Source organism: Betta splendens, chromosome 4 (genome assembly GCF_900634795.4).
Source record: "Betta splendens chromosome 4, fBetSpl5.4, whole genome shotgun sequence".
Taxonomy (NCBI): Eukaryota; Metazoa; Chordata; class Actinopteri; order Anabantiformes; family Osphronemidae; genus Betta; species Betta splendens.
Genome location: NC_040884.2, coordinates 33860728 through 33885832, shown reverse-complemented (window position 1 = coordinate 33885832; position 25105 = coordinate 33860728). Strand labels below are relative to the sequence as shown.

Below are 25105 nucleotides of genomic sequence, written 5' to 3'. Positions count from 1 at the left end.
GTGAACGTCGAAAGGGTGGACCACTGACACTGGTGTTGATATATTCAGCCACGTCTCTGTTGGGGGACCTCATGTGTATAATCGGTTATTAACAGAATCAGTATTAAGATCCCACATGCATTCTCCCCAGACAAAGGAAATTTTGCGGCCTGCATGTAAAGTCCTCATCCTGATAGTAGTGAGTGAGAACAAAGAGATTTCAAATCTCAGCGCCAAAACTAGGCGCCAGATTGGGGAACCATACCTGGCTCCCCGCTGCGAAGGCCGAACCCCCGTGGATACAAGCGACAGGTGGCGGAGGAACTTGGACGTCAGCCGGAAGAACTTGGACGTCAACCGTCCTGATTGGATCACACAATGGGACGGGCGTGACCAAAAACACGGTTATAAAGCTGCCGGAACCAAAGACTCGTCCCTTGTTCTCTCCGACCTTCTTCTCTCCGACTTCGTCCCGGTCCCTTCTCTCCTCGCACACAAGACCACTGCAGATCGTTCTTCTCTCTGTCCACCTGGAGCTTCCCTCTGCACCGGCACGCCTGGAGCCTCCACCGCAGCCAGCAGCTGAACCAACGGAAACGTCGTCACAGAGAACAGGCTTGATCACCCATCTACTCCCAGCCACACGGCAGGAAACCGCCAGCGTAACCTCCTCACTCGCCGCCGCATCAGCTGATCACGACGCGATCACCGCGACGCACACCTGGACCGGACCGGACTGGACCGCAAGCGCCAAGCGCACGTTTCAACCACTGCACGCTTCCGCGATCACGTGACTATATCGCAGAATATAGCCCCACGTGTTTGTGTGACCACAAGCCTTATCCACGCTAGTCCCACTTCACACTCTTTTACACGCTTTGTTCCATGTGAGCGCCAGACACGCGCGCTCCATTCAAAGGGCTCACCGGCACACGCGCGCAGCTGTGCCACCTTATCTCAGGTAACGTGCATACACATACAGTACGGCCAGACGAACACACCATAACATTAAGTTGTGATTTGCTGAGTTATTCAAGATAGTGTTGACACTAGAGTTAATATTAATTGTTTAATAAAGCGTTCATAATTTAATTGGTCACTGTCTGTGATTATTTGTATGGTTTTGCAGCACTGGTGAATTGAGTCTGCTATGGTACGGAGTTCACCCTTCAACTAGAATACAATTGAGACTGTATTGGCTATTCCAAATTGGTTATTGGTCCCTGGTAACAGGGTGGTGCCCCGTAAATTAAGTAATTGTTAATTCAATTAATAATTATTAAATCAATAATAGTAAGTGTTTCACTTACCAAACTATAGACATTTGTCATATAGTTATATATATTTAAGCTAATAACCAAATTTGTGAATCGAAATTATAGACATCATTGGTATCTCCACTCAGGAGCTATAAATCTAATTATTATAATTTGTGCTCCTCGCATTTCCCCAACATCTCCGTAAAACACATGAGGCTACACTCCTGGTACTAAAGATGAGTTAGAGCCGTAAGCTTGTCCATCTTATTGGAGAGAGATTTGATGTTCCCCATAATGACAGAGAGCACATATTATCAGGCACTTATGCACGGCTCAGAGAAAGACATAAATGACAGGAGAGCTTTAATGCAGTAATCTTGGTCGTTTACCAGGCAGGTCAGTACATGGAAGAGTAACCAGCAAAAGTCTTACGAATTGACAGGTTGGCAACAGATCAGTCTGGCTTGGCTTCGGTACAGGCAAGGAAATTCCCAGGAAGTCCGGTAACTTTACAGAAAATCAGATAAACACAATGATCTAGAGGGGAACTAAGTTGAGCACTGGTGATTATATACACAGGCTGATTACTGATAGGAAACAGTTGGGAGAAGACATGATGCAAAGTCAAAGTAGTGAAACACATGGATGAACAAAAAAACGGAAGTGACCGTTCTCCAACTACAAAGGCGAATGCGTGGGCTGAATGTATGACCCCCCCCATAAAGCTCTGGGGGACTAAACAACCGGTTAGGTGGACCCACAGGCACTGTAGGAATAGATCGGATGGCTTCCTGGACTCGAGCCTCAATTGGCCAGGTGACCGCCCCGATGACGCAGCCAGTCGGGAGGATCAACTGGGGTTCTTCGGGTTCATGAACTGACTCGTGGATATCTGAGAGTGTCCGGTTTCCCGTTCTTTGAACCTGGACAGTAAGATAAATGAAAGTTAAATTGATCAAAGAACAGGAACCAGCGGGCTTGCCTGGAGTTTGGCAGTGCGGAGAGAGTGAGATAGTGAGATAACTGCTCTGATGCCCGAGCTGGAAGCGTTCACCTCTACCACGAATTGGCGAGTAGGGTCTGGCAGCTGAAGCACGTGAGTGGATGTGAAGCTCTATTTGAGATTGCGGAAAACCCTGTCAGCCTCAGTGGTCCATTGGAAGTGGCTCTTGGAAGAGATGAGTGTATGTAGGGGAGCAGCGACGAAGCTGAATCTGCAAACAAACCTGCGGTAAAAGTTAGCAAATCCCAAGAAGCGCTGGACATCCCACCGGTTCTGCAGAATAGGCCGGTCCTCCACCGCCCTGGTCTTGGCAGGGTCCATCGTAATCCGTCCTCAAGAGATAATAAAGCCGAGAATGGAGAGCACCTGCCAGATATGACACTGGTGTTCTTCTTTGGATTTGGAAAAGATGAGAATGTCATCAAAATATACAAATAAAGAGTGGTTTAACATAGAGCTAAGGACGTAGTTTACCAAGCCCTGGAAGACTGCGGGAGCGTTGGTCAGTCCGATGGGCATACCTAGGTATTCAAAATGGCTGTTAGGAGTGTTAAAGACCATTTTCCATTTATCTCCTTCCTTAATCCTGACCAGGTGGTATGCATTACTGAGGTCTAGCTTGGTGAAGATCTTAGCTTCTGAAAGCAGTTCAAAGGCTGATGTAAGCAAAGGAGTCTCTGACCGTCACCTCATTGAGACCGTGGTAATCAATACAGGGACACAGGGGACCGTCCTTCTTGCTGACAAAGAAGAATCCTGCCCCTGCCGGTGGTGATGACAGTCGGATGAGACCGGCGGCTAGGGCGTTATCCAGGTACTCCTTCATTGCCTCCCTTTCTTTAAGAGACAACTGGAGTAATCGCCACTTGGGAGGAACAGACCCTGGTCGAAGGTTAATTGCACAATCGTGCAGGCAATGAGGCGATAATGAGGTGGCTTTCCTTTTGCTGAAAACCTGTCAAAGATCACAGTAGCATTCGGGAACTCCCGCCAAGTCAACCACCTCTGGTTCTGGCTCGGCGGAAGTAGTCATGGGACTGGTCGGTTGGGCGGTGTCTGGGTGCAAACACAAACGGGCGCATTCCGGCCTCTACTCCTTTATCTCCCCGCTTCTCCAGTTCAGTTGGGGATTATACATTCATGCCGTTCCCCCCGCAGACCACAGCATAAAACACAACACTAGCCACCACAGAGTCATAGAACATCCTCAGCATGGTGCTGCAGACGTTAAAGGACCTGAGCCTCCTCAGGAAATACATTCTGCTCTGAGCCTTCTTGTACACAGCTGAGGAGTTCTGTTTACACTCCCAGGTATTTGTACTGGGTCACCACCTCCACCTCTTCATTTTTAATAGTGAGATGGGTGAGTCAATCACCAGCTCCTTAGTTTTACTGATGTTCAGTTGGAGGTGGTCCTGTCCACACCAGTCCACAAAGCTGTCCACCACTCCCTGATACTCTGTGACATCACCATCCTGGATATGTCCTACAATAGCAGAGTCATCAGAGAACTTCTGGAGGTCTAAAGTGTACAGGGTGAAGGGGAAGGGAGACAGGACTGTCCCCTGTGGAGCTCCTGTGCTGCAGACCACGGTGTCAGACACATAGTTCTGCAAGCAGGCGTACTGGGGGCAGTTGGTGAGGTAGTCCATGATCCATGAGATCAGGGGGGGCTCAATCTGCATGTCCTTCAGTTTCTCTCCCAGCAGCGCAGGTTGGATGGTGTTAAGTGCACTGGAGAAATCAAAGAACTTGATCCTCACTGAGGCGCCAGGCTTGTCCAGGTGGTTGTAGGTGCGATGGAGCAGATGTATGATGGCGTCATCCACTCCTAGATGGGGTTGATATGCAAACTGGAGAGGGTCGACTGAGGATTTGACCAGAGAACGCAGGGAGTCCAGGATCCGCCTCTCAAAAGCCTTCATGATGTGAGAGTTCAGAGCCGGATGTTTACCCGGATAATTGCAAAGAGGAAATGGGTGTGGTCCAGGACAGAACAGCAGGTGTGACTACAACAGGGGAGCAAGAGAAACAGAATTCTGGGATCCTGACAATTCCCCAGTGTTTTCCATAATCTTTGTACCAATTATTGCCAATGTTATCCTCTCCTATGCTATTCTTTATAGACATTTATAGTGGACAAAGTTCAAATTACACTTCTCCCTCGTCAAGGACAAAAGCAATTCAGTTGACTGGTTTAACTATGTGTGGCTTGCTGTACCTTTTCCCAAGCTATTTGACACACATCTATGTGGATCAGTGAACTCTCGTTAATGATTGAATCATTCAATATGAACTAATCTTTTATATGACTCGGGAGGAACAAGTCTTCTCAGTGAACGATCTTTCATTTTCATGCAGTACCTTCTCTTGCCACATGGCAGCAGCTGCTTAAGCTCAGTCAGCAGGACAGGAAACAAGTGATTTGTTCACGACTCACTCAACTGAACGTCCTTCCTCAGGAATTCATTCTTTTGTCATGTGACAGCCAGGCCCCTCAGGCTCTGTGGTGAGCAGCAAGCATTACATCCTTACGGATCGTTTGTTCATTTGTCACTTGACAGCTGTAGCTCAGCTACACGGCTGTGTGGACTAAGAAACACGAAAACGAAGAATGTCTGATATCGGAATTTCAATTATTTGTCACCTGACACCCGACATACATTATTTATTCATTGAATCATAATTAATTAGTACTCTGTGATTCTTGTAGATGTGTATAGTGTTACTGTGTATATAATGATTTGTGTTTTTATTATATCAACATTTTGATTTTGTGTTATAATAATAATAATAATAATAATAATAATAATAATAATAATAATAATAATAATAATAATAATAATAATAATAATAATAATAATAATGTCACAGTTTGGACAAAATAAATGCATTATGTAAACATATTAGAGAACCTATTGTTACTTTTTTCTTTAAAAGTCTCACTTATTGTCAAAATAAGCTTGGGCTGCATGGTTTCGTTCATCTGTCATTGTTCACAGCTCAGGCTCTGTAGCGAACAAGAAGCACTCCAGTTTGTTCGCGATTCGTTCATTTGGATCCTTACAGATCGTTCATTCATTCATTTGTGTCACGCTGTTAAACAACAATGGCAGGGAAGATGCAGGACATAAGTCCCTTTATTATTGTGTACTTGTTTTCACATGGTTTGAATTGCTTGTGGCATTTTGTGTATTATAAGTTATCAGCTGAAACAACCCATATTTTCTTCAGTATATACAATAGCAGCAGTTAAAAGTACTGTGTGTCCGACGCGTCAGCACCTTGTTAGCACTACATGAGGAAGTGTGTTACGTCCTTTTGACCTGTAGATGGCGATTGACTCCCATATTTGGTCCTACAACATTGTAGTTGAATGTGTCATATAGCCTCTTCTATAACTGCCACTTTTCAAGTCATAGGTGGCCTAATGGTTAAGAAGTGTGGCTGCAAACCTTTTTCGTCCCGGGTTCGAGTCTCAGTGGGAGCACTCTTTCAATTTAAATTATTGGAAAAACAGCATCTCATCATTATCATTTGACCCACGAGATAACATTGCCGTAATATTTAGTGCATGGATCCCCAAGACCACAAACCGCTGGACGCCTTTGGCGGGCCATTATAGTATTTAGTATAGTTATCTACGTAAGTAAGTTATGGCTGTTTAAAACCAAAAATAAGAAGCTGAACGGTGTGCCCTCCCGCGTGCAGCGTTCGATTTGTGGCAGACAAGCTGCTCCAATTTAAAAAAGTGAATAAGGATGATCTAGACCAGGGGTCAGCCACCCGTAACACCCACGTTTTCAATGGAAAAAAAACACTGGGCGCCGCAGAGGGCGGCAATATTATATTATTTGAGAACATTCAACGTTTGTTTTTTAATCCAAAGAAGACATAAATGTCAGGGCTCAGAGGTTTAAAATTTTCTATTTTATTGACAGAAGATCGTAGCCATAGCATACTTGTTCAGTCCTCGTTCTTTTTACTGCCATAAATGGAATACGAGCAACGATCAAACGTAAGTGTCATATTACGTCTTGTAAAACTATAAAAACTGTTTAGATTGTTTACAGAAATAAAAGATGGTCAAGGCATCGACAAGGACAGCTAACTCGCTATTCACTGCTTCAAACAGCTGCTGTAACTGAGAGCAACCAGTGCGGCATCACCAGTCAATCTGGAAACACATTCATCGACAGTCGTTAGGACACTCTAGGTGTGTGAACTGGGAAGGAGACAGCAGCAGGGACTGAAGAGTGACTGAATAGAGTTGATGTCTTCGCCGCTGACAGGCACATTAATTTGATAATGCCCTTGCTTTGGCAGGCAGTTTAGTTGAAAAAAAAACTAAATCTTTGTCAAACCGTCCAAGTATTTCTCACCTGCTGATCGAGTAGTAGCAACACATTAGCATGTATGGACCAGACAACTAGAAAGACAGTGGCGTTCCAACAAAATAAATGTAAACTGCATTGCATGGAAGGACAGTCTAATGTAAATAAAATATAAAAAAGTACTTTGTGCTGCTAGAAAAACATATTATTCCTCCCTAATTGAGGAAAACAAAAACAACCCCAGGTTTCTTTTCAGCACTGTTGCCGGGCTGACAAAGAGTCATAGCTGTGTTGAGTCTACTATCCCCTTAAATCTCAGCAGCAATGACTTTATGAACTACTGTACTAATAAAATTATCATCATTAGAAAAAACATTCAGCAGCGACTTCTTCCAAATGACAGAAAGCACGGTCTAGATCCATCAACTTTAAATATACCAAATCCTCTGTCTTACCTAGACAGCTTCTTCCCCATAACTCATATGGTGTTAACCTCAATAATCAACTCTTCCAAGTCGTCCACTTGTCTTTTGGATCCAATTCCAACCAATTTACTCAAAGAAGTTCTACCTTTAATCAGCTCGTCCATATTAAATCAAATCAACCAATCTTTAAATCTAGGCTATGTACCACAGGCTTTTAAGGCGGCTGTGCTCAAACCTCTATTGAAAAAAAACAACCCTGGACCCTGGAGAACTAGCCAACTATAGGCCCATTTCAAATTTACCCTTTATTTCCAAGATTCTGGAAAAAATCGTGGCTAAACAATTATCTGACCACCTGAGTGGGAATAACCTGTACGAATATTTTTAGTCAGGATTTAGAAAACATCATAGCACAGAAACAGCTCTGGTTAGAGTCACTAATGATCTCCTATTAGCTTCAGACAATGGTCTAGTTTCTGTCCTTGTCCTGTTAGATCTTAGTGCTGCATTTGATACAATTGATCATAACACTCTATTACAGAAACTAGAACATAGAATCGGGATTAATGGAACAGCATTGGGATGGTTTAAATCCTATTTGTTGAACAGATTCCAGTTTGTTCATGTTAATGAGGAATTCTCCACATGCACAAGGATTAGCTATGGAGTACCACAGGGTTCTGTGCTTGGTCCAATTCTGTTTAGCCTATACATGTCTCCTCTAGGTGAGATTATTAGAAAGCATTCTATTAATTTTAATTTTTACGCAGATGATACTCAGCTATACATGTCCTTGGAACCAAATGAAACAGATCAACTAGTCAAAATTCAGGGTTGTTTAAAAGACTTCAAATCCTGCATGTCCCAAAACTTCCTTCAACTAAATTCAGATAAAACTGAAATTCTTATTGTTGGGCCTAAAAATCTGAGAGACACACTATTGAGTCAGATAGCCACCCTGGATGGCATAACATTAGCTTCAGATTCTACTGTGAGGAACCTTGGTCTCATCTTTGACCAGGATCTCTCTTTTACATCATACATTAAACAAATTTCCAGAACCGCTTACTTCCATTTTAGAAATATAGTTAAAATCAGAAGCATCCTCTCTCAGAGTGATGCAGAGAAACTGATCCATGCATTTGTTACCTCTAGGCTGGACTACTGTAACTCCTTACTCATAGGATGTCCTAACAGCTCCTTAAAAAGCCTACATCTTCTGTTCTGACAGGAGTTAGAAAGAGAGATCACATTTCTCCTACATTAGCTTCTCTGCACTGGCTGCCTGTAAAATGTAGGATAGAATTTAAAATTCTCCTACTCACCTACAAAGTTCTCAATGATAAAGCTCCTGCTTATCTTAAAGACCTCATAGTTCCTTATGCTCCCAGCAGAACACTTCGTTCTCAGAGCGCTGGGCTACTTGTGGTTCCTAGAGTGTTTAAATGTAGAACGGGGGGCAGAGCTTTTAGCTACCAAGCTCCTCTCCTCTGGAACCAGCTCTCTCTTCAGGTTCGAGAAGCTGACACACTCTCCACTTTTAAGATTAGGCTTAAAACCTTCCTTTTTGATAAAGCTTCTAGTTAGAGATGGTTCAGGTCACTGGCAACGATTGTTAGTCACAGGAACCATCTCTTATTTAAGCTGCAATAGACATAGACTGCTGGGGGACTTAATTTATACACTGAGCTCCTCTGTTTCCTTCTACCTCTTCTGTGCAATAACCTCCCATCATTGTCCCATGTTTAACTAACCTTGTCTCTTTCTGTCCAGTAGTTGTGCTTCTCTCCTCCCCCCACTCTTTCTCCCTCTCTGTCCTCACCTACAGGTATCATTGGACTCAAAGTTTGGTGTCTGTGATGGGCAGCTGCGGATCCAACCATCCTGCCTGCATCCAGTCCCTGGTCCTACCATCCTGCCTGTGCTCTGTTGTTGCTTGTTGTTGCTTGTTGCTGTTACTGTGCTTTTCTATCTCTCTATCCTCTCACCCCAACCGGTCGAGGCAGATGGCCGCCCACATCCAGTCTGGTTCTGCTGGAGGTTTCTTCCTCGTTAGAGAGGGAGTTTTTCCTCTCCACTGTTGCTGTCAAATTAAATGCTTGCTGTATGTGGGATTTGTTGGGTTTAGTTGTGAGGTTTTAAACCTTACTTTGTAAAGTGCCTTGAAATAAGTTTGTTGTGATTTGGCGCTATATAAATAAAATTGAATTGAATTGAATTGAATAGTGTTTGTTGTCAATTGCCAACAAACTTAATGGAGTACGCAATCATTTTCTTTTTACAGATTGGAGCATCTTTGATGTCCAGTAATGTCGGCAGTGGGCTGTTCATTGGTCTTGCGGGAACAGGAGCAGCTGGAGGACTCGCAGTTGGGGGATTTGAATGGAATGTAAGGTACACCGTCCGCTGTATACAAATAATTAAAAAAAGCTTTTTTTAAGTTGCAGGTTCAAATCTAGCTACGTGCCAGTCCTGATTGAGCCTAGATCGGGGTGGCAACCCTGGTCCTCCAAAGCCACAGTGCTGCTGGTTTTCCAACTCTCCTTTTCCCAGCTAATACTGATCACCTTGACCAGGTGTGTTCAGTAAATCAGCAGCTAACTGACACACCTGATCAAGGCAATCAGCAGGGAGAGTTGGAAAACAAGCAGGACTGTGGCACTCGAGGACCAGGGCTACCCACCCCTGTCCTAGATAAATAGAGGGGTTGCATCAAGAAGGGCACCCAGTGTAAAAACTTGCTAAAACAACTGTGCGACCCCTGACAGGAAAAAGCAAAAAATAGGTTACCTTTTTTAATAGAAGTAAATTCAATATATATATGAGATATATACTATATTATGTACTATATTTACCTATATCGAGGTTCAACAAATTACCATTGAACAAACACAGGTCTGTGATAGGCAACCATTTGCTTACATTTTTTAAAGTGGAAGCAGACAAAGAAAGAAAAACACACCATATTGTAAAGTACAGTTTATCTGCACAGCACAGAAAAGACCAATTTGTTTTTCAGGGGTTAGGGAGTTTATTTTTTTTATGTAGTAGCAGTAGACAAAACAAAGACTTTCCTAATCTCTAGGGCAACTTTTTTAATGCCACCTAACCAATAATATTATTAAGGATCTGTCATTTGTTGCTTTTTTTTAAATTCAGACTTTATATACCTTAACATTATATACCTTATATACCTAACTACCTTAATGTCTTCTGTGCCCCATGCTCTTGATTCTGGTCCTTAAGACGCACTGACATGCTTGTTTGACAACTATTTAGCCTAGATGCTTCTGGTTACATTGATCATTGACCAGATTTAAGGAACTTTTCACAAAAGCACAATTTTTTTAAAAGTGTTGGACAACCATTCATTTAATTCACAAAAACACTATTGTTAATGTATTTTCACTCTTATCTTAGTTCTTTATACTTCATCTTATTAGTGGAAGAGCTGGAAACAGACAGCATTGACTGTATTGTTATCTGAATATTTATCACAGTAAATGCTGTAAAAAACTTTGTTTTTTTTGTCTTTATTATTATTTTTGCCTTGTCAAATTTCTGTCTTAGTCAATTTTGCTCTTTGCCTCTTTTTTCCTTTTGTCTGCATTTTCTTGTTTTAGTCCACTGTGCCTCTATTTTTTTATTATATTTATTTATTTAAATTGTCAGTGTATTTATTTTACTGAAAACAAAGTAAAAGCAAATGCATCTGTGCAGGCATCATGGGTCCTGGTGGCTCTGGGTTGGATCTTCATCCCTGTCTACATCTCTGCTGGTGTTGTAACCATGCCTGAGTATTTGGCCAAACGCTTTGGAGGACAGAGAATACGCATATCCATGTCTATTTTGTCCCTCATTCTCTACATCTTCACCAAAATATCTGTAAGACACACTCACGTAATACGTAAAACAATCAACCCACAAATAAGATTAAATCAAAAACATTGTTTGTTTGTGGTGTTTGTCTGTTTGTTTGTTCATTGTGGTGTGTATGTGATGCAGACAGATATATTTTCAGGAGCATTGTTCATCCAGGTATCATTGGGCTGGGATCTCTATCTTTCCACATGCATACTGCTGCTGGTCACTGCTGCTTACACTGTGGCAGGTAAACACACAAACCTTTGCACATTAAAACACACCCGATAAATAATAAATAAATAAATGCAAGTTTGACTAGTAATATTAGCATTGGTGGATGTTGGTAAAAACATTATAATAAGGACTAACATATAACTTCACTATTCAACTATCAGTTTTAATTAGAAGGTCACCTGTTCAAACACATTTCATGCCACCAGGTGTGTCCTTGAGTGAGACACACTAGCTTCCTGAGCTGCTTCTCCTTGTGTATGGGTTAAATGCAGATAAAACAATTTTAATAAAGTAAGACTTATCTTAAACTAAATTGTGAACTGTTTCCACATAAGGAAGCTTGATTCTTTAGTAAAACCATGTTTTGAAAGATGTGGCTTTAGGCACAGTAAGGACTGTGTTGGGAGACCTCATGTGCACGAACTGTTATTAATAGAATCATTATTAAGGTCCCATATTATCATACAGAGCAATCACTGCCGTCTGCATGTACAGCCTTCATCCTGGTTGTAGTGAGTTGAAACAAAAAGAATTGAGAGATTTGAGCAACAAAACCAGGCGCCAGGCGGAGAACCATACCTGGCTACCCCGCTGAGACGTCCAGATTCCCCGGTGATACAAGCGACAAATGGTGGAAGAACTTGGACGTCAACCATCCTGACTAGACCACACGATGAGACATGCGTGACCAAAAACAAAGTTATAAAAAGCTGCTCTCCCCAAAGACTTGCCTCTTTTGTTCTCCTCGCTCCTCATTGTCACCTTCGTCCATCTTCCCCTCTACCCCTGGCACACCTCGGAGCTCCCACCGCAGCGAGCAGCTGAACCAGCGTGGACATTGCTACAGACAACGGGCCTGATCACCCATTTACTCCCAGCCACTCGGCAGGAAACCGCCAGCTTAAACCGCTGCCGCCTCAGGACGAGAATCAGCTGATCACAACGAGATCAGCTGATCCAAAAGTGCAGACATGCACACGACACATGCACGCAACGTTGGACCTCACCACGAATTCAATTCAATTCGATTTTATTTATATAGCGCCAAATCACAACAAAGTTATCTCAAGGCATCTCTTAATCCCTAAGGTCTTAAGCCTTATCTTGTAAAGGTAAGGCTTACCACATACAGCAAGCCTTTAATTGTAATAATTACAATTTACCAGCATCAGTGGAGAGGAAAAACTTCCTCTCTAACAAGGAAGCAGCTGCCCATCACAGCTCTGAGTCCAGTGATACCCGTAGGTGAGGACAGAGTGGGAGGAAGAGAGGGTGGGAGAAGCGCAACTACTGAAAAGAAAAAGACAAGGTTAGTTAAACATGGAATAATGGTCGAAGGTTATTGAATAGAAGAGTTAGAAGGAGACAGAGGACCTCAGTGTGTCTATGTCTATTGCAGCTTAACTAAGAGATGGTTCCTGTGACTAGCAATCATTGCCAGTGACCTGAACCATCTCTATAAGCCTTATCAAAAAAGAAGGTTTTAAGCCTGATCTTAAAGGTGGAGAGTGTGTCAGCTTCTCAAACCTGAACAGGGAGCTGTTTCCACAGAGAGGAGCTTGGTAGCTAAAAGCTCTGGCTCACATTCTACATTTAATAACTCTAGGAACCACAAGTGGCTCAGCACTCTGAGAGCGAAGCTTTCTCCTGGAGCATAAGGAACTATGAGGTCTTTAAGATAAGAAGGAGCATTAGGTGCTTTGTAGGTGAGTAGGTGAATTTTAAATTCTATCCTACATTTTACAGGCGGCCAGTGCAGAGAAGCTAGGAGAAATGTGATCTCTCTTTCTAAGTCCCATCAGAACTCTGGCTGCAGTATTCTGAAATAGCTGGAGATGTTTTAAGGAGCTTTTAGGACATCCTACGAGTAAGGAGTTACAGTAGTCCAGTCTACAGGTAACAAATGCATGGATCAGTTTCTCTGCATAACTCTGAGAAGATGCTTCTGATTTTAGCTATATTTCTAAAATAAAAGTAGGTGGTTCTGGAGATTTTTTTAATATACAATGTGAAACAGAGATGCTGGTCAAAGACGACAACAAGGTTCCTTACAGTAGAATCTGAAGGTAATGTTATGTCATCCAAAGTAACTATCTGACTCAACAGTGTCTCTGTGATTTTTAAGGATCAATAATAAGACCCTCGGTTTTATCTGAATTTAGTTGAAGAAAGTTTTCTAACATCCAGGATTTGATGTCTTTGAATTTTGACTAGTTGTTCTGTTTCATTAGGCTCCAAGGACAGATCATCTGCATAACAATGAAATTTTATAGAATTCTTCCTAATAATATCACCTAGAGGAGACATGTATAGACTGAACAGAATTGGACCAAGCACAGAACCATGTGGTAATCTATAGCTAATCCTTGTGAACATGGAGAATTTGTCATTAACATGAACAAACTTTAATCTGTTCAACAAATATGATTACAACCATCACAGTGCTGTTCTTTTAATTCCGATTCTGTGTTCTAATCTCTGTATTAGAATGTTATGATCAATGTATCAATTGCAGCACTAAGATCTAACAGGACAAGGACAGAGACCAGGCCATTGTCTGAAGCTAAGAGAAGATCATTAGTGACTCTAACCAGATCTGTTTCTGTGCGATGGTGTTTTCTAAATCCTGACTGAAAGTCTTCATACAGGTTATTCCTACTCAAGTGGTCAGATAATTGTTTAGCTCCAATTTTTTCAACAATCTTATAGATAAAGAATACATTTGAAATGGGCCTATAGTTGGCTAGTACTTTAGGGTCCAGAGTAGGCTTTTTCAATAAAGGTTTGGCCACAGCCATCTTAAAAGCTTGTGGTGCATAGTCTATACAGTATGTAAAGATTGGTTGATTTGATTTATTATGGGCAAGCTGATTAAAGGTAGAACTTCTTTGAGTAATCTGGTAGGGATTGAGTCTAAAAGACAAGTGGACGACATGGAAGAGTTAATTTTTGAAGTTAAATCTATATGAGTTATGGAGCAAAAACTCAAAAACTAAGCAAAAACTGGGACAGAGGACTTGGTAAATGAATTGAAGTTGTTGGATCTACAGTAGACAGTGATTTCTGTCATTTGGAGCAAGTAGCTGCTGAATATCTTCTCTAATGGTGATATTTTTATTAGTAAAGTAGTTCATAAAGTCATTGCTGTTGGGATTTAATGGGATAGTAAGCTCAACACAGCTATGACTCTTAGTCAGCCTGGCTACAGTGCTGAAAAGAAACCTGGGGTTTTTTTGTGCATTTTTATATATTATTAAACTTTCCTTCCATGCAATGCAGTTTACATTTATTTTTTTAGAAAGCCACTGCCTTTCTAGTTGTCAGCTCCTGGGCTCCTCTGATTCACAGACTTCTTCAGAGGAGGAGCCACTGTGTCTAACATTGTTCGTTGAGAAGCAGCAGCATCATCTACAAGACAGTCAACCTGTTCATAAGGATTAAGTTGACTGTGTAGCGGATTTAAATTATTAATGGTTTGATATTAATGCAGAAACATTAATATACCTCAAAGTTGGGGCACCCGGTTTGTTTTAAAGCTGAAACCATGCTTGTATCAATCTAGTCAACGCCAGATGTCAATTCAATGAGTTACTAGTTATGAACAACAATAACAACTTTCTTGTGATAAAACCAAATCAGTCTCTTATGCCGTGAATTCTTGTCGTGGTTCAGTGACCTCTGTTTAAATCTGAAGAACAATGCACACAAAACCAGATTCCTTTTAACGTTTTATCAATCTAACACTGCTGGATATATGAATAACATAATATGGAAATACTCAAACAAACAGAACAGAAACTGAGAAAACAATCAGAATATGATGATCAACAACAAATGAATCAATGAGTGAAAGCACAAGGAATGGTCAAGACCTAAGTGTGTGATGGCTTTGATCATGCGAAAAGAGTATTTGTCTCTAACTAATGCAAATCTAAGGATAACTAATCAATTTGGAATGTTCAATTTTAGCGCTTTGAGAAACACCAGAATTCTCAGAGGATTAGAGATGTTCGTTTTGCCTTAGTTTGGAGCAAGCGGTTACCGGATTGGTTGTGCAAGCATGCCCTCTCTGATCCACGTGCCACAGCCTCTGGGCCAGGAATCATCACCGTGGGTGATGATGGCTCAGGGTCAGCAAAGTAACAGTCAGCCAGGCTGGACTTTCTAAGGTGTTTCAAAGTGTCAGCGCTGCTTAAACTAGCCCAAAAGGGAAATGGGCTGGAATCTAATTTAATTAGTTTGATCAAAAATAGCGAGTCAACTAATGACTGTTTGTAATAGTTTCAGTTTTGCAGAGTTTCTTGATGACTTTCTGACGTAACAAAAATCGTTGTTCGTTCGTGTTTAAGTGTTAAGTTTAACTTAGGGTTACAAAATTTAAGAACAAAGGAAAATAAAGAAAAGTAATGCGACGCAAAAAGAAAAGGTGAAAGAAGTTTGAAGATAGAGGGAAATCTGATTCCACTAGGGTGTCACTGGTTTAAATACCCCTGGGGCAGTGGTCATTGCAGGGCGGAGAAATAAGTTCAACCAGTGGTGAGAGTTCCATCTCTTCAGATCAGGTATCAAACTATTTGATTTGGATCGCTCCTAAATCTGCGATAACTAAGCTTTCCTCTTTTTATCAAGCTCAAAGTTCCATCACACCATAAAACAAGTACACATGTAATGATCACTTTGACACTCAAATAAGCAGAGAAGTCAGAATGGTTAAACAGCAATATTAAATGCATAGAATTTTAAGGTCTTATACATCATGACTGGTCTTGTCTTATGTAACACCAAGTAAACACTAAACATACACAAAAAATAAACGCGAGCAAAATCAAATTATAGATGGCTTACTCTAGACATTACTAATTAAAAAATTGTAAAACTTAAAAATGCAATACAATAATGAGGATACCTAATTGTAGCTGGTGGACATAGCCTATAGGTATGTTGCACAGATTAAAAGAAGTACAGAAGGTGAGTATGTGTATTTCAACTTTATACATTCACACAACGGAAAGCATGGTGATAAGTTGAAGTCCCTTTGTAACTTGAGGAATTTCCTGGCAAATCTAGAGATCAGGCATTAAACATCACACAGAAACCAATCCAATATCAGATGATAACTTTTTGTTTACTACATGCTGAGTAAAACCAATAGTGTCTACTAATTAGTTAAAAGCAGTGCTGAGACAGTTACTGTCAACATCTACATGAATGTTAAAGTCTCCCACTACAATGACTTTATCTGTGCTAAAAACAAAGTCAGATAGGAATTCAGAGAATTCAGTTAAGAACTCTGAATATGGAGCAGGAGGATGGTAAACAATACAAAACACAACTGGCTTCGGAGTTTTAGAGTCTGGGTGAGAAAGGCTCAGAGTGAGACTCTCAAATGAGTTAGAACTATGTTTGGGTTTAGGAGTAATTAGTAGCCAACTAAAATGCCAACTTAAAAGACACTAAAAAGGAAAAGAGCACAAAACAGAGGAGATAGCTGAAGAGGTAGACGAGGCGTATGTTTTAGAGGAACGAGTGGAGTTGATGTTGGAACAATAGAAGCAGATGTATACCACGCTGTTGAACCAACAAACCGAAAACCTCAAAGGCTCCGTGCAGCTATTCATGGAGTCAAATAATAAAAGACCTGATGACTACTGTTGGAATTAAAAACCAATCTGTGGCTTACCCAGCGCGATGTGGATGAAATTAAAGCAGTCATGGGAGAACGACACTCCCATGTCGGGTAACGACTGGGTGACCACTCGTAAGAAACGTAGCTATAGGCAGGTGCCCACGGTTCACCACCAACTGCTTCACATTTCAAACAGATTTTCCCCACTCAGCAACACACCCGCTGAGAAACCCACTCTGATCATTGGTGACTCCATAGTCCCAAAAGTGAAGTTATAGAATCCAGTGGTCATAGTTAAGTGTTTGCCTGGGGCCAGAGCGGGCGACATTGAGTCTTATCATAAGCTCCTGTCTAAAGATAAGCGTACAGTCGTAGCACTTCAATGTGTCAGCCTTTACGGCAATCTGTTTGCATTTTCAGCGCGGTATCACCGGGTTTTTAGCGCATTGGAGCTGTGTTGCGTCTATTTGGCCTATAGGTGGCGATCAGCCCCCACACTGGCCTTTATGAGGCTGTCTTATACTTATGTTATATAGGCCCTTGAGAGCTACGTCACAACGCCTCCGTGGTGTAATGGTTTGTTTATTGTTAACAGCCTTGACGTGTCAATTTTTTACCCCGGGTTCGAATCCCGGTGGAAGCAGGAGTTGTAATTACTGTACATTTTTATATTTTCGCATACATGATAGGCTGCCTGTATTATTTAGCAGAGCTACAGCCATGTTCCCAAGAGGTTCACCAGCTGCTTTTGGCAGTGAGTCATAAACGGACGTTGTTCTGCCCGCTTTCATGTAGACACGGAACTCTTCACAGTTTTTTTTAAACGTAGATTTTGTTAATTTTGTTATTCATTTACAACAACATGCAAATGCTAAAAATATTCTGAAAAGATGACAGTACACCCATCAAGTTTGGGTGAACAGAAAACGCTTGAAAGCGTTAACGTTTTATAGTCCGTTTATTTCGTTATTACTCCTTTCACCTGTACCACATAAAGTCATTGCAGAGCTACAGCTGTGTTCGTACAAAGTTAACCAGCTGTTTCTTTCGTTATTCCCTCTTTCATGTCCCTCTGGTGAATGAAAGGTTTGAACAGGGCAAACATTATTTTATTTGTTTAAAAAATCTCATACGGTTTGCACTGTAACGTCACCAAAAATTACAAAAACGACAGTACAGTTTTAATAAATGTGCATTAAAAATATAAACAGAAAACGCTTGAAAGCGATTCCTTTTTATATTCTGTTTATTTCGTTATTTTCCCTTTCACCTGTACCACATAAAGTCATTGCAGAGCTAGAGCCATGTTCCCAAAAGGTTCACCAGCTGCTTTCAGCGGTGACAAACGCATGGACGTTGTTCTGCCCGATTTCATGTAGACACAAAACTCATCAGTTTGAACTCATCAGTAAAAGAGCTCAGTGCAGCATTTGCAATTACAACAGGCTGAAAGAGGAGGCTGTAGCAGAGGAACACAGGTCTTTGTCCTGTATGTTGATGCGCCCAGCCCCCACAGTCAGCGCTTACCTTTGCTACGGGACGTGGATGGCCCCGCCCACTTTTATTTATCAGACAGATATGAAAGTGGGAATAACGAAATAAACGGAATGGAAAGTAAAATGCTTTCAAGAGTTTTGTCTACATCAAAGCGGACAAATCACATGTGAACGTTTTAATTTTTTTTGTAAATAAAAATAATGTTTGCCCTGTTCAAACCTGGGGAATAAAAATGATTCTGAAAGCGGCTGATCAACTTCGTAGGAACACATTTTATATGGTACAGGTGAAAGGGACACTAACAACCCAACGCAGCCGAGGCTGTAGCAGGCAGATCCAAATCCATTGTATTGCCTGTGTAATAAAACATTGTTTTTCTGCAGATATTGTGGTAAATGTCATTAGGGTAAAGTATAATAATGCAGCTTCCGTTTAAAGGGCACATTGCCTATGTCTTAGTGTTTTAACTGTTTAATTGCACCAAATCGTTGAAACCAAATGAGAAAATGGAAAGCGGCTTTAAATCTTTTCAGCTCGTTTTTTCGTTTTTAACACGCTGCTTTGAATAAATGCCGTTTGTTTCTTTTTAATCGAGAAACGGAAAACGGTCCGTGTATGTTCCAACTGTTTGATTTGTCCCCCAGAATAAAATCTTTTTTTCCACAAAACGGGAAGACGAGAAACGGCTTTAAATCTAATTCCAGATCTAGTTTTGAAAACACTTTCAGCTCGTTTATTTGGTTTTAACACGGTGCTGTGATTAAATTCCGTTTTTCGCTTATATCAAGAGAAATAAGGAAGCGGATGTTCTTTGTATTTTATTTTTTGGACAATTTCTTAGAAAACGGCTTGATTTATTCTAGAGGGGGAAATCAAATGTAGAACGTACACAGACACGACACAGTACTTACACACGAGGACATACTGTATAAAGGCAGCAGCGAGATCAGCATTTGACAACAAACACTAGCGCGCATTGACAACTTGATCCAAGTTATCTGCCTATGAATAAGTGGCTCCTCAGCACCATCGTTGGAACTTCACATCACTGTCTGCTTCAGACGGTGACGCCACTTCCCCGATTCTCTCGTTGCCTGCATTATCACAAGCATACATTTCTGGTTAAGCTCTACCTGGACACATCATCTGTCATTCGGGCTTTTCATTCAGTCAGAGCAAACTATAGGTCATTGCAGTCGGAGTAAATTTTAAGAGTTTGGTTAAACTTAAACGCTGCTATAACGAGAGAACGACTTAGTTTTTCGTTCTCTGCTTTTTTCTCAAAACAAAAAATCAGCTTTAAATCCAACTCCGTGCCTTGTGTCGAAAAAACAACAACACTTGAATTCCGTTTGTCGCTCATATAAAGAGAGGACGAAACGAAACGAATCCAGTTTGTTTTCCTCATGATCAACAAACCAGAAGACGAGTACAAATATGCATATAAAATACATTTATAACACAGATTGATGAATACATATAGAATCCTATTTCATGTTATTATACCTATATTATTCTATTGGATTGGCTGGAGGAGGGACTGTGTCTCTCGGCTGGCCTGGAAACTGTAAAAACATCAGCAGCTTCGGCAATTGACAACAAACACTAGCCCACACTAGCGAGCAAAGACGCATAATAATCTATACTATTTATAATAATAAATTTATAAAAAAATGTAAATATAATATAAAATGACACGCACATTTAATGATACAATACCATGACATCGTTTTTTGTGCTTAATGTGCAGACACAGATAGAAATAAACAGTTGGACCTCACATCTTTGCGCCACCTGGTGGTTAACACGAGACTAGCACCCTGATTTTTTTCAGTTTGCTGCAGGATTAAAAATCCTTAGTCGGGGACGCACCCGTGGCGCGCTGGCGACGCGCACGTACTGCGGTAAAAAAGGTGGTCACTTTGAAGTGCTACGACTGTAAGTACGCTAAGATCGTAATACACGCAGGAGCTAATGACGCCCAGTTATGCAAATCGGAAGTCACTAAAACTAACATTGAGTCGATGTGTTCGTTCGCCAAAACAATGTTGGAGTCCGTAGTTTTCTCTGAACCCCTCCCCAATGTGACCAGCGATGACATGTTCAGCTGTAACACTTCAAAGCGACCACCTTTTTTACCGCAGAGTGGTTGCGCTGCCACTGCGCAAGGATCTTCAAAAGAATAAACAAGCTGAAAACGGTGTTTTCAAAACCAGACACATTAATGGATTTAAAGCCGTTTCCCGTTTTCTTGTTTCGAGGAAAAACAAATAGACTGTGGCATTGGAGCATTTTGCCAGAATGAGCTTTGCAAAGAAAGGACTTTCCAGAACCACCTACTTCCATCTTAGAAATATAGCTAAAATCAGAAGCATCCTCTCTCAGAGCAATGCAGAGAAACTGATCCATGCATTTGTTACCTCTAGGCTGGACTACTGTAACTCCTTACTCATAGGATGTCCTAACAGCTCCTTAAAAGCTTATTCAAAATGTTGGAGAAGCTGACACACTCTCCACTTTTAAGATTAGGCTTAAAACCTTCCTTTTTGATAAAGCTCATAGTTAGAGATGTTTCAGGTCACTGGCAATGATTATTAGTCACAGGAACCATCTCTTAGTTAAGCTGCAATAGACATAGACTGCTGGGGGACTTAATTTATACACTGAGCTCCTCTATTTTCTTCTACATCTTCTGTCCAATAACCTCCCATCATTGTCCCATGTTTAACTAACTTTGTCTTGTTCTCTCCAGTAGTTGTGCTTCTCCCTCCCTCCCTCTCTCTCGCTCTCTCTCTCTCTCTCTCTCTCTCTCTCTCTCTCTCTCTCCTCCACTCTGTCCTCACCTACAGGTATCATTGGACTCAAAGTTTGGTGTCTGTGATGGGCAGCTGCGGATCCAACCATTCTGTATCCAGTCCCTGGTCCAACCATCCTGCTTGTGCTCTGTTGTTGCTTGTTGTTGCTTGTTGTTTTTACTGTGCTTTACTCTCTCTCTATCCTCTCACCCCAACCGGTTGAGGCAGATGGCCGCCCACATCCAGCCTAGTTCTGCTGGAGGTTTCTTCCTCGTTAGAGAGGGAGTTTTTTCCTCTCCACTGTTGCTGTCAAATTAAATGCTTGCTGTTTGTGGGATTTGTTGGGTTTAGTTGTGTGAGGTCTTAAACCTTACCTTGTAAAGTGCCTTGAGATAACTTTGTTGTGATTTGGTGCTATATAAATAAAATTGAATTGAATTGAATTGAGTACAAAAAGAACAAAGTAAGGAAAAGAGGGGCTGATGTTTACAATACATGTGAGAGTCTGTTAACTATAACAGATAAAATAGAGTATTTGGAAGCACAGTCCAAGCAAAAAAACCTGATCTTCGAAGGAATTAAGGAAACCCCCGGAGAAAGCTGGATGGAATCATAGTGTAAGATTAAGGAAATACTAAAAGATAAACTGCAAATTCAACATGATATTGAGATGGAGCGGGCTCAGATTGGGGAAACCTTCTAATCGTCTAATCTAAGGCTGTGAGGAAGAAGAAAAGGGAGGTAATGCCGAAGCTAAGAGAGGGCAGGGGGAAGGGAGACATCGTGTTTCTGCGGTATGACCGATTGGTGACCCGACATCGGAACCTGGACACACGACCCAAGACCAGCACACAGGTGTACAGGTATACTGGTATCTTTGATGTCAGAAACGTGATGTCAGAAATGTCGGAACCAACATCAAGTATGACCCACACACAGGATGAGACAAGTGATATGTTACAGAGAATCATAGATTATGATGGACTGAAAATGGAACTGAACACATTAGGAGACACTGAATATCACTATTATGAAGCGAATGAAGATATTGACCCTGAAAAAAACTAAGAATTTAAGACTTAAGAATTCTGATAATAGCTGCAAATATTACAGGTGAGCAGTTTAACAGCAATAAGATAAGAAAAACCTTTAATAGTCCCACTGGGATATGTCCCACAATGTCATGACTGAAAACAAATCTTTAACATAATTGCTATTTCTGAAACTTGGATTTATATTGTAAGGGGAATGGATTTTGAGATTGATGGTTATAACTTAGAATGTATAAACAAAGAAACAAAGAAAGGAGGTCGTGTGGCCTTGTACATAGATAAAAACCTTGTCACGAACAAACGGCTGAGGACCCAAATGCACAGCGCACTCTCGGACTGGATGAATTTGAGCAGGGTTTATTGCATAAACGTTGTCTATCAGTCCAGGGGCCCGTTCCAAGAAGGAGGTTTAACAAACTCTGAATTAAAACGAAACTCTGAGTTGATTTACTCTGAGTTTGCAAACCTGGAGTTTTCGGTTTCAGAACAGCTGAAAAGAGTTGGTTTAAGCAACTCTGAGTTGACTGACTCAGAGTTAAGCGCGTGCACCGCGACAATACAAAGCCCTGATCAATTGAGTGAAGATATTACGAGTCACCATGGCAACAGGACAACAAAAGACGTCCGGAAATGGATGATACGTCAAGCATATAGCGACTACGAGTCTATAATCCATAGAAAAGGCAACACGGCTGCAGCGGCGAAAGAGAAAGACTTAGCTTGGAAGAAAATAGCTGCTCGAGTCAATGCGTAAGTTTACATTTTAATCATATAGTGTTCAGCGTAACTAAATACTAAATAATTTTAGTATTGTTGTTATATTTCACTCGTAAAGTAAGGACCTTTTCACTCATCTAAGGCGTTACTTCAGTAATTGCATAAATACCGATGTTTGTATGAATTAAAAGTGCAGTGTTATGTCTATGCATTTTTAAAATTCCTGTTGTGGTTTATGTGGGATTTGTAGAGTAATGATAATTCAATAATCCAATACGTTTTATGGAGAGCATTAATACATTAATCTAATTAGGTTTTTAAAAGTTACCCAAAACACGTAATAATATAAGAATTTAATTTCAGTTTTTATGTACGCGCAATCCTGCAGACATAGAAGAACATGGCTAAAAATGAAATGTAAAAACATAATTCAGTATTATAAAGTGTAATATTAATACAGTTTATACACATCACATGATTTCTGATGTTTGTGTTGCGTAGCCTAAAGGATGTAACTTGATCTCCAAGTATAGTGACTTTATTATCTCCACTCTGCCCCAGAGTGTGGAAGAACAGCAGGAGGAGGTCAGTCACATTCTGCTGCACAGATGCACACAGTCAGTGAGGTTCAGTAAATGCCAGAGTTCAATTCTGTAAGAGTAATAAGGAACTATTCCCAAACACAAGATGGAGATGATTGTATAGTTAAAGGTGAATTGTATGAATTATTGGAAGAATCATAAAATCTAACAATTGCCTTTGTATTTGTAGGAAATGAAAAAAAAACCAAATAAATTATGGTTTGCATCTATTCAGTTTCTTTTATTGGTGGTGGTGATGGTTGATTAAGACATTAAAGCAAATCACATCTGACTGTCCATCCACTCTGCAGATTACCATGATGGAAGCAGTCTCCTCAGGGTCTTGTATTTGTAGGGCAGGGTGTTGCTCCTCTCTAATAATCGCAATAATGTGGAGAACAACACATGCCACAATAATGTCACAGGCCTCTCATGTTTTACCCTGAGGTGACATAGACACTGAAGAAGTGCTTTCAACAGGCCTATGGTCATTTTCACCCGGGCTCTTGTTCTGCAGGGCCACATTAAAGTGCTGCTGGGGGCCTGCTTCAGGTTCTGGGTCAGGGGTCAGTAGTGTGGGCTGGCATTAACCCCTATCTGCGGCAGAAAGCCGTCAATCTCTCCTAGAAGAAAGTTTAGATTACTTTAGTGCTGCATAGAAGTGCTCCTGTGAGTGTGTAGTGCATGCATTGAAATAAGTGTATAGGACATACATGTACTTACCACAGTGCAGCCTATTACTTAGGGTTGACTCACTATATATTCATGAGTTCACGTTTATGATATGTGCAGCATCACATATGATCTTGGTGATGTAAACAATGTGATGTCAGTTACAGTGACCAGTAGAAAGAGTAGTCAGTGTACCTGCACATTTATCAGTTTATTTCAGATCACAGCAAGATATTATTAACTGATCATTTTTCAGATTAGCCTCAATGAAACAAATTAAATACCATAAATAAATAACTGCAATCCTGTGAAACTCCTCTTTAATGGCTTTAAGGAGTTTGTGTCAAGGAAAGCGCTTGAGGTCGAACTTTTCTACATACAGTGGCTTCACTAATGTGCTCAGCATCTCCAATGTTATAAAAAAAACTACCGTTTGCAAAAAAAAAAAACCTAACGCAACACAAAGAATCTGTTCTGATGTAAAAGCACGGCCACGATGGGTGATGTGTTTGACGTATGGGTGAATAAGATTATTAATGTATGTATGGAGTCTCGAGAAAAACGGTACCGCTAAAATAAATATGCACGGCGATATGACAGAAAATTAACTCGTGGCGTTAAAATCATCTCGTGGCGTAAATTCAACGTCGTGTGAATTAATACAGCGTCTTCATCTACAGGATCCTCTAGAAACGGACATTTTGGTCTCTGCGCGAAGGAAACAGGTGAAATCTATGAATGAACTGAAAGATTAAACGAGGTATTTAAACGCTGTTCACTTTAAAAAGGGGCGGAGACCGAAGGAAACTCTGGGTTTCCCGAATAAAACCTGCTCGCGACCAGGTTAGGTTCACAGAGTCAGTTGCCATAGTAACTGACTCTGAGTTTCGGTTACCTCGCTTCTTGAAACGGGCTTAAACTTACCCCACTTTACGGGTTTAAGTAACCCCGCTTTCTGAAACCGAAAACTCTGAGTTTTCCTCATTTCGGGGTTAACAAACTCAGAGATTCCACAAAACCACCTTCTTGAAACGGCCCCCAGGTCATACACAGGATGGCTCAACAAA

General features: G+C 41.0%; 1 protein-coding gene across 1 annotated transcript in view; it reads left to right on the top strand.

Annotated features, from left to right (window-relative positions):
• slc5a9 (solute carrier family 5 member 9) overlaps nucleotides 1–25105 on the top strand; it is a 185704-nt gene that overhangs the window by 93896 nt on the left and 66703 nt on the right. Inside the window, exons 4-6 of the mRNA XM_029148717.3 lie at nucleotides 9285–9389; nucleotides 10721–10885; nucleotides 11006–11111. Coding sequence (XP_029004550.1) covers nucleotides 9285–9389; nucleotides 10721–10885; nucleotides 11006–11111 — 376 coding nt within the window. The remainder of the gene's footprint in view (nucleotides 1–9284; nucleotides 9390–10720; nucleotides 10886–11005; nucleotides 11112–25105) is intronic.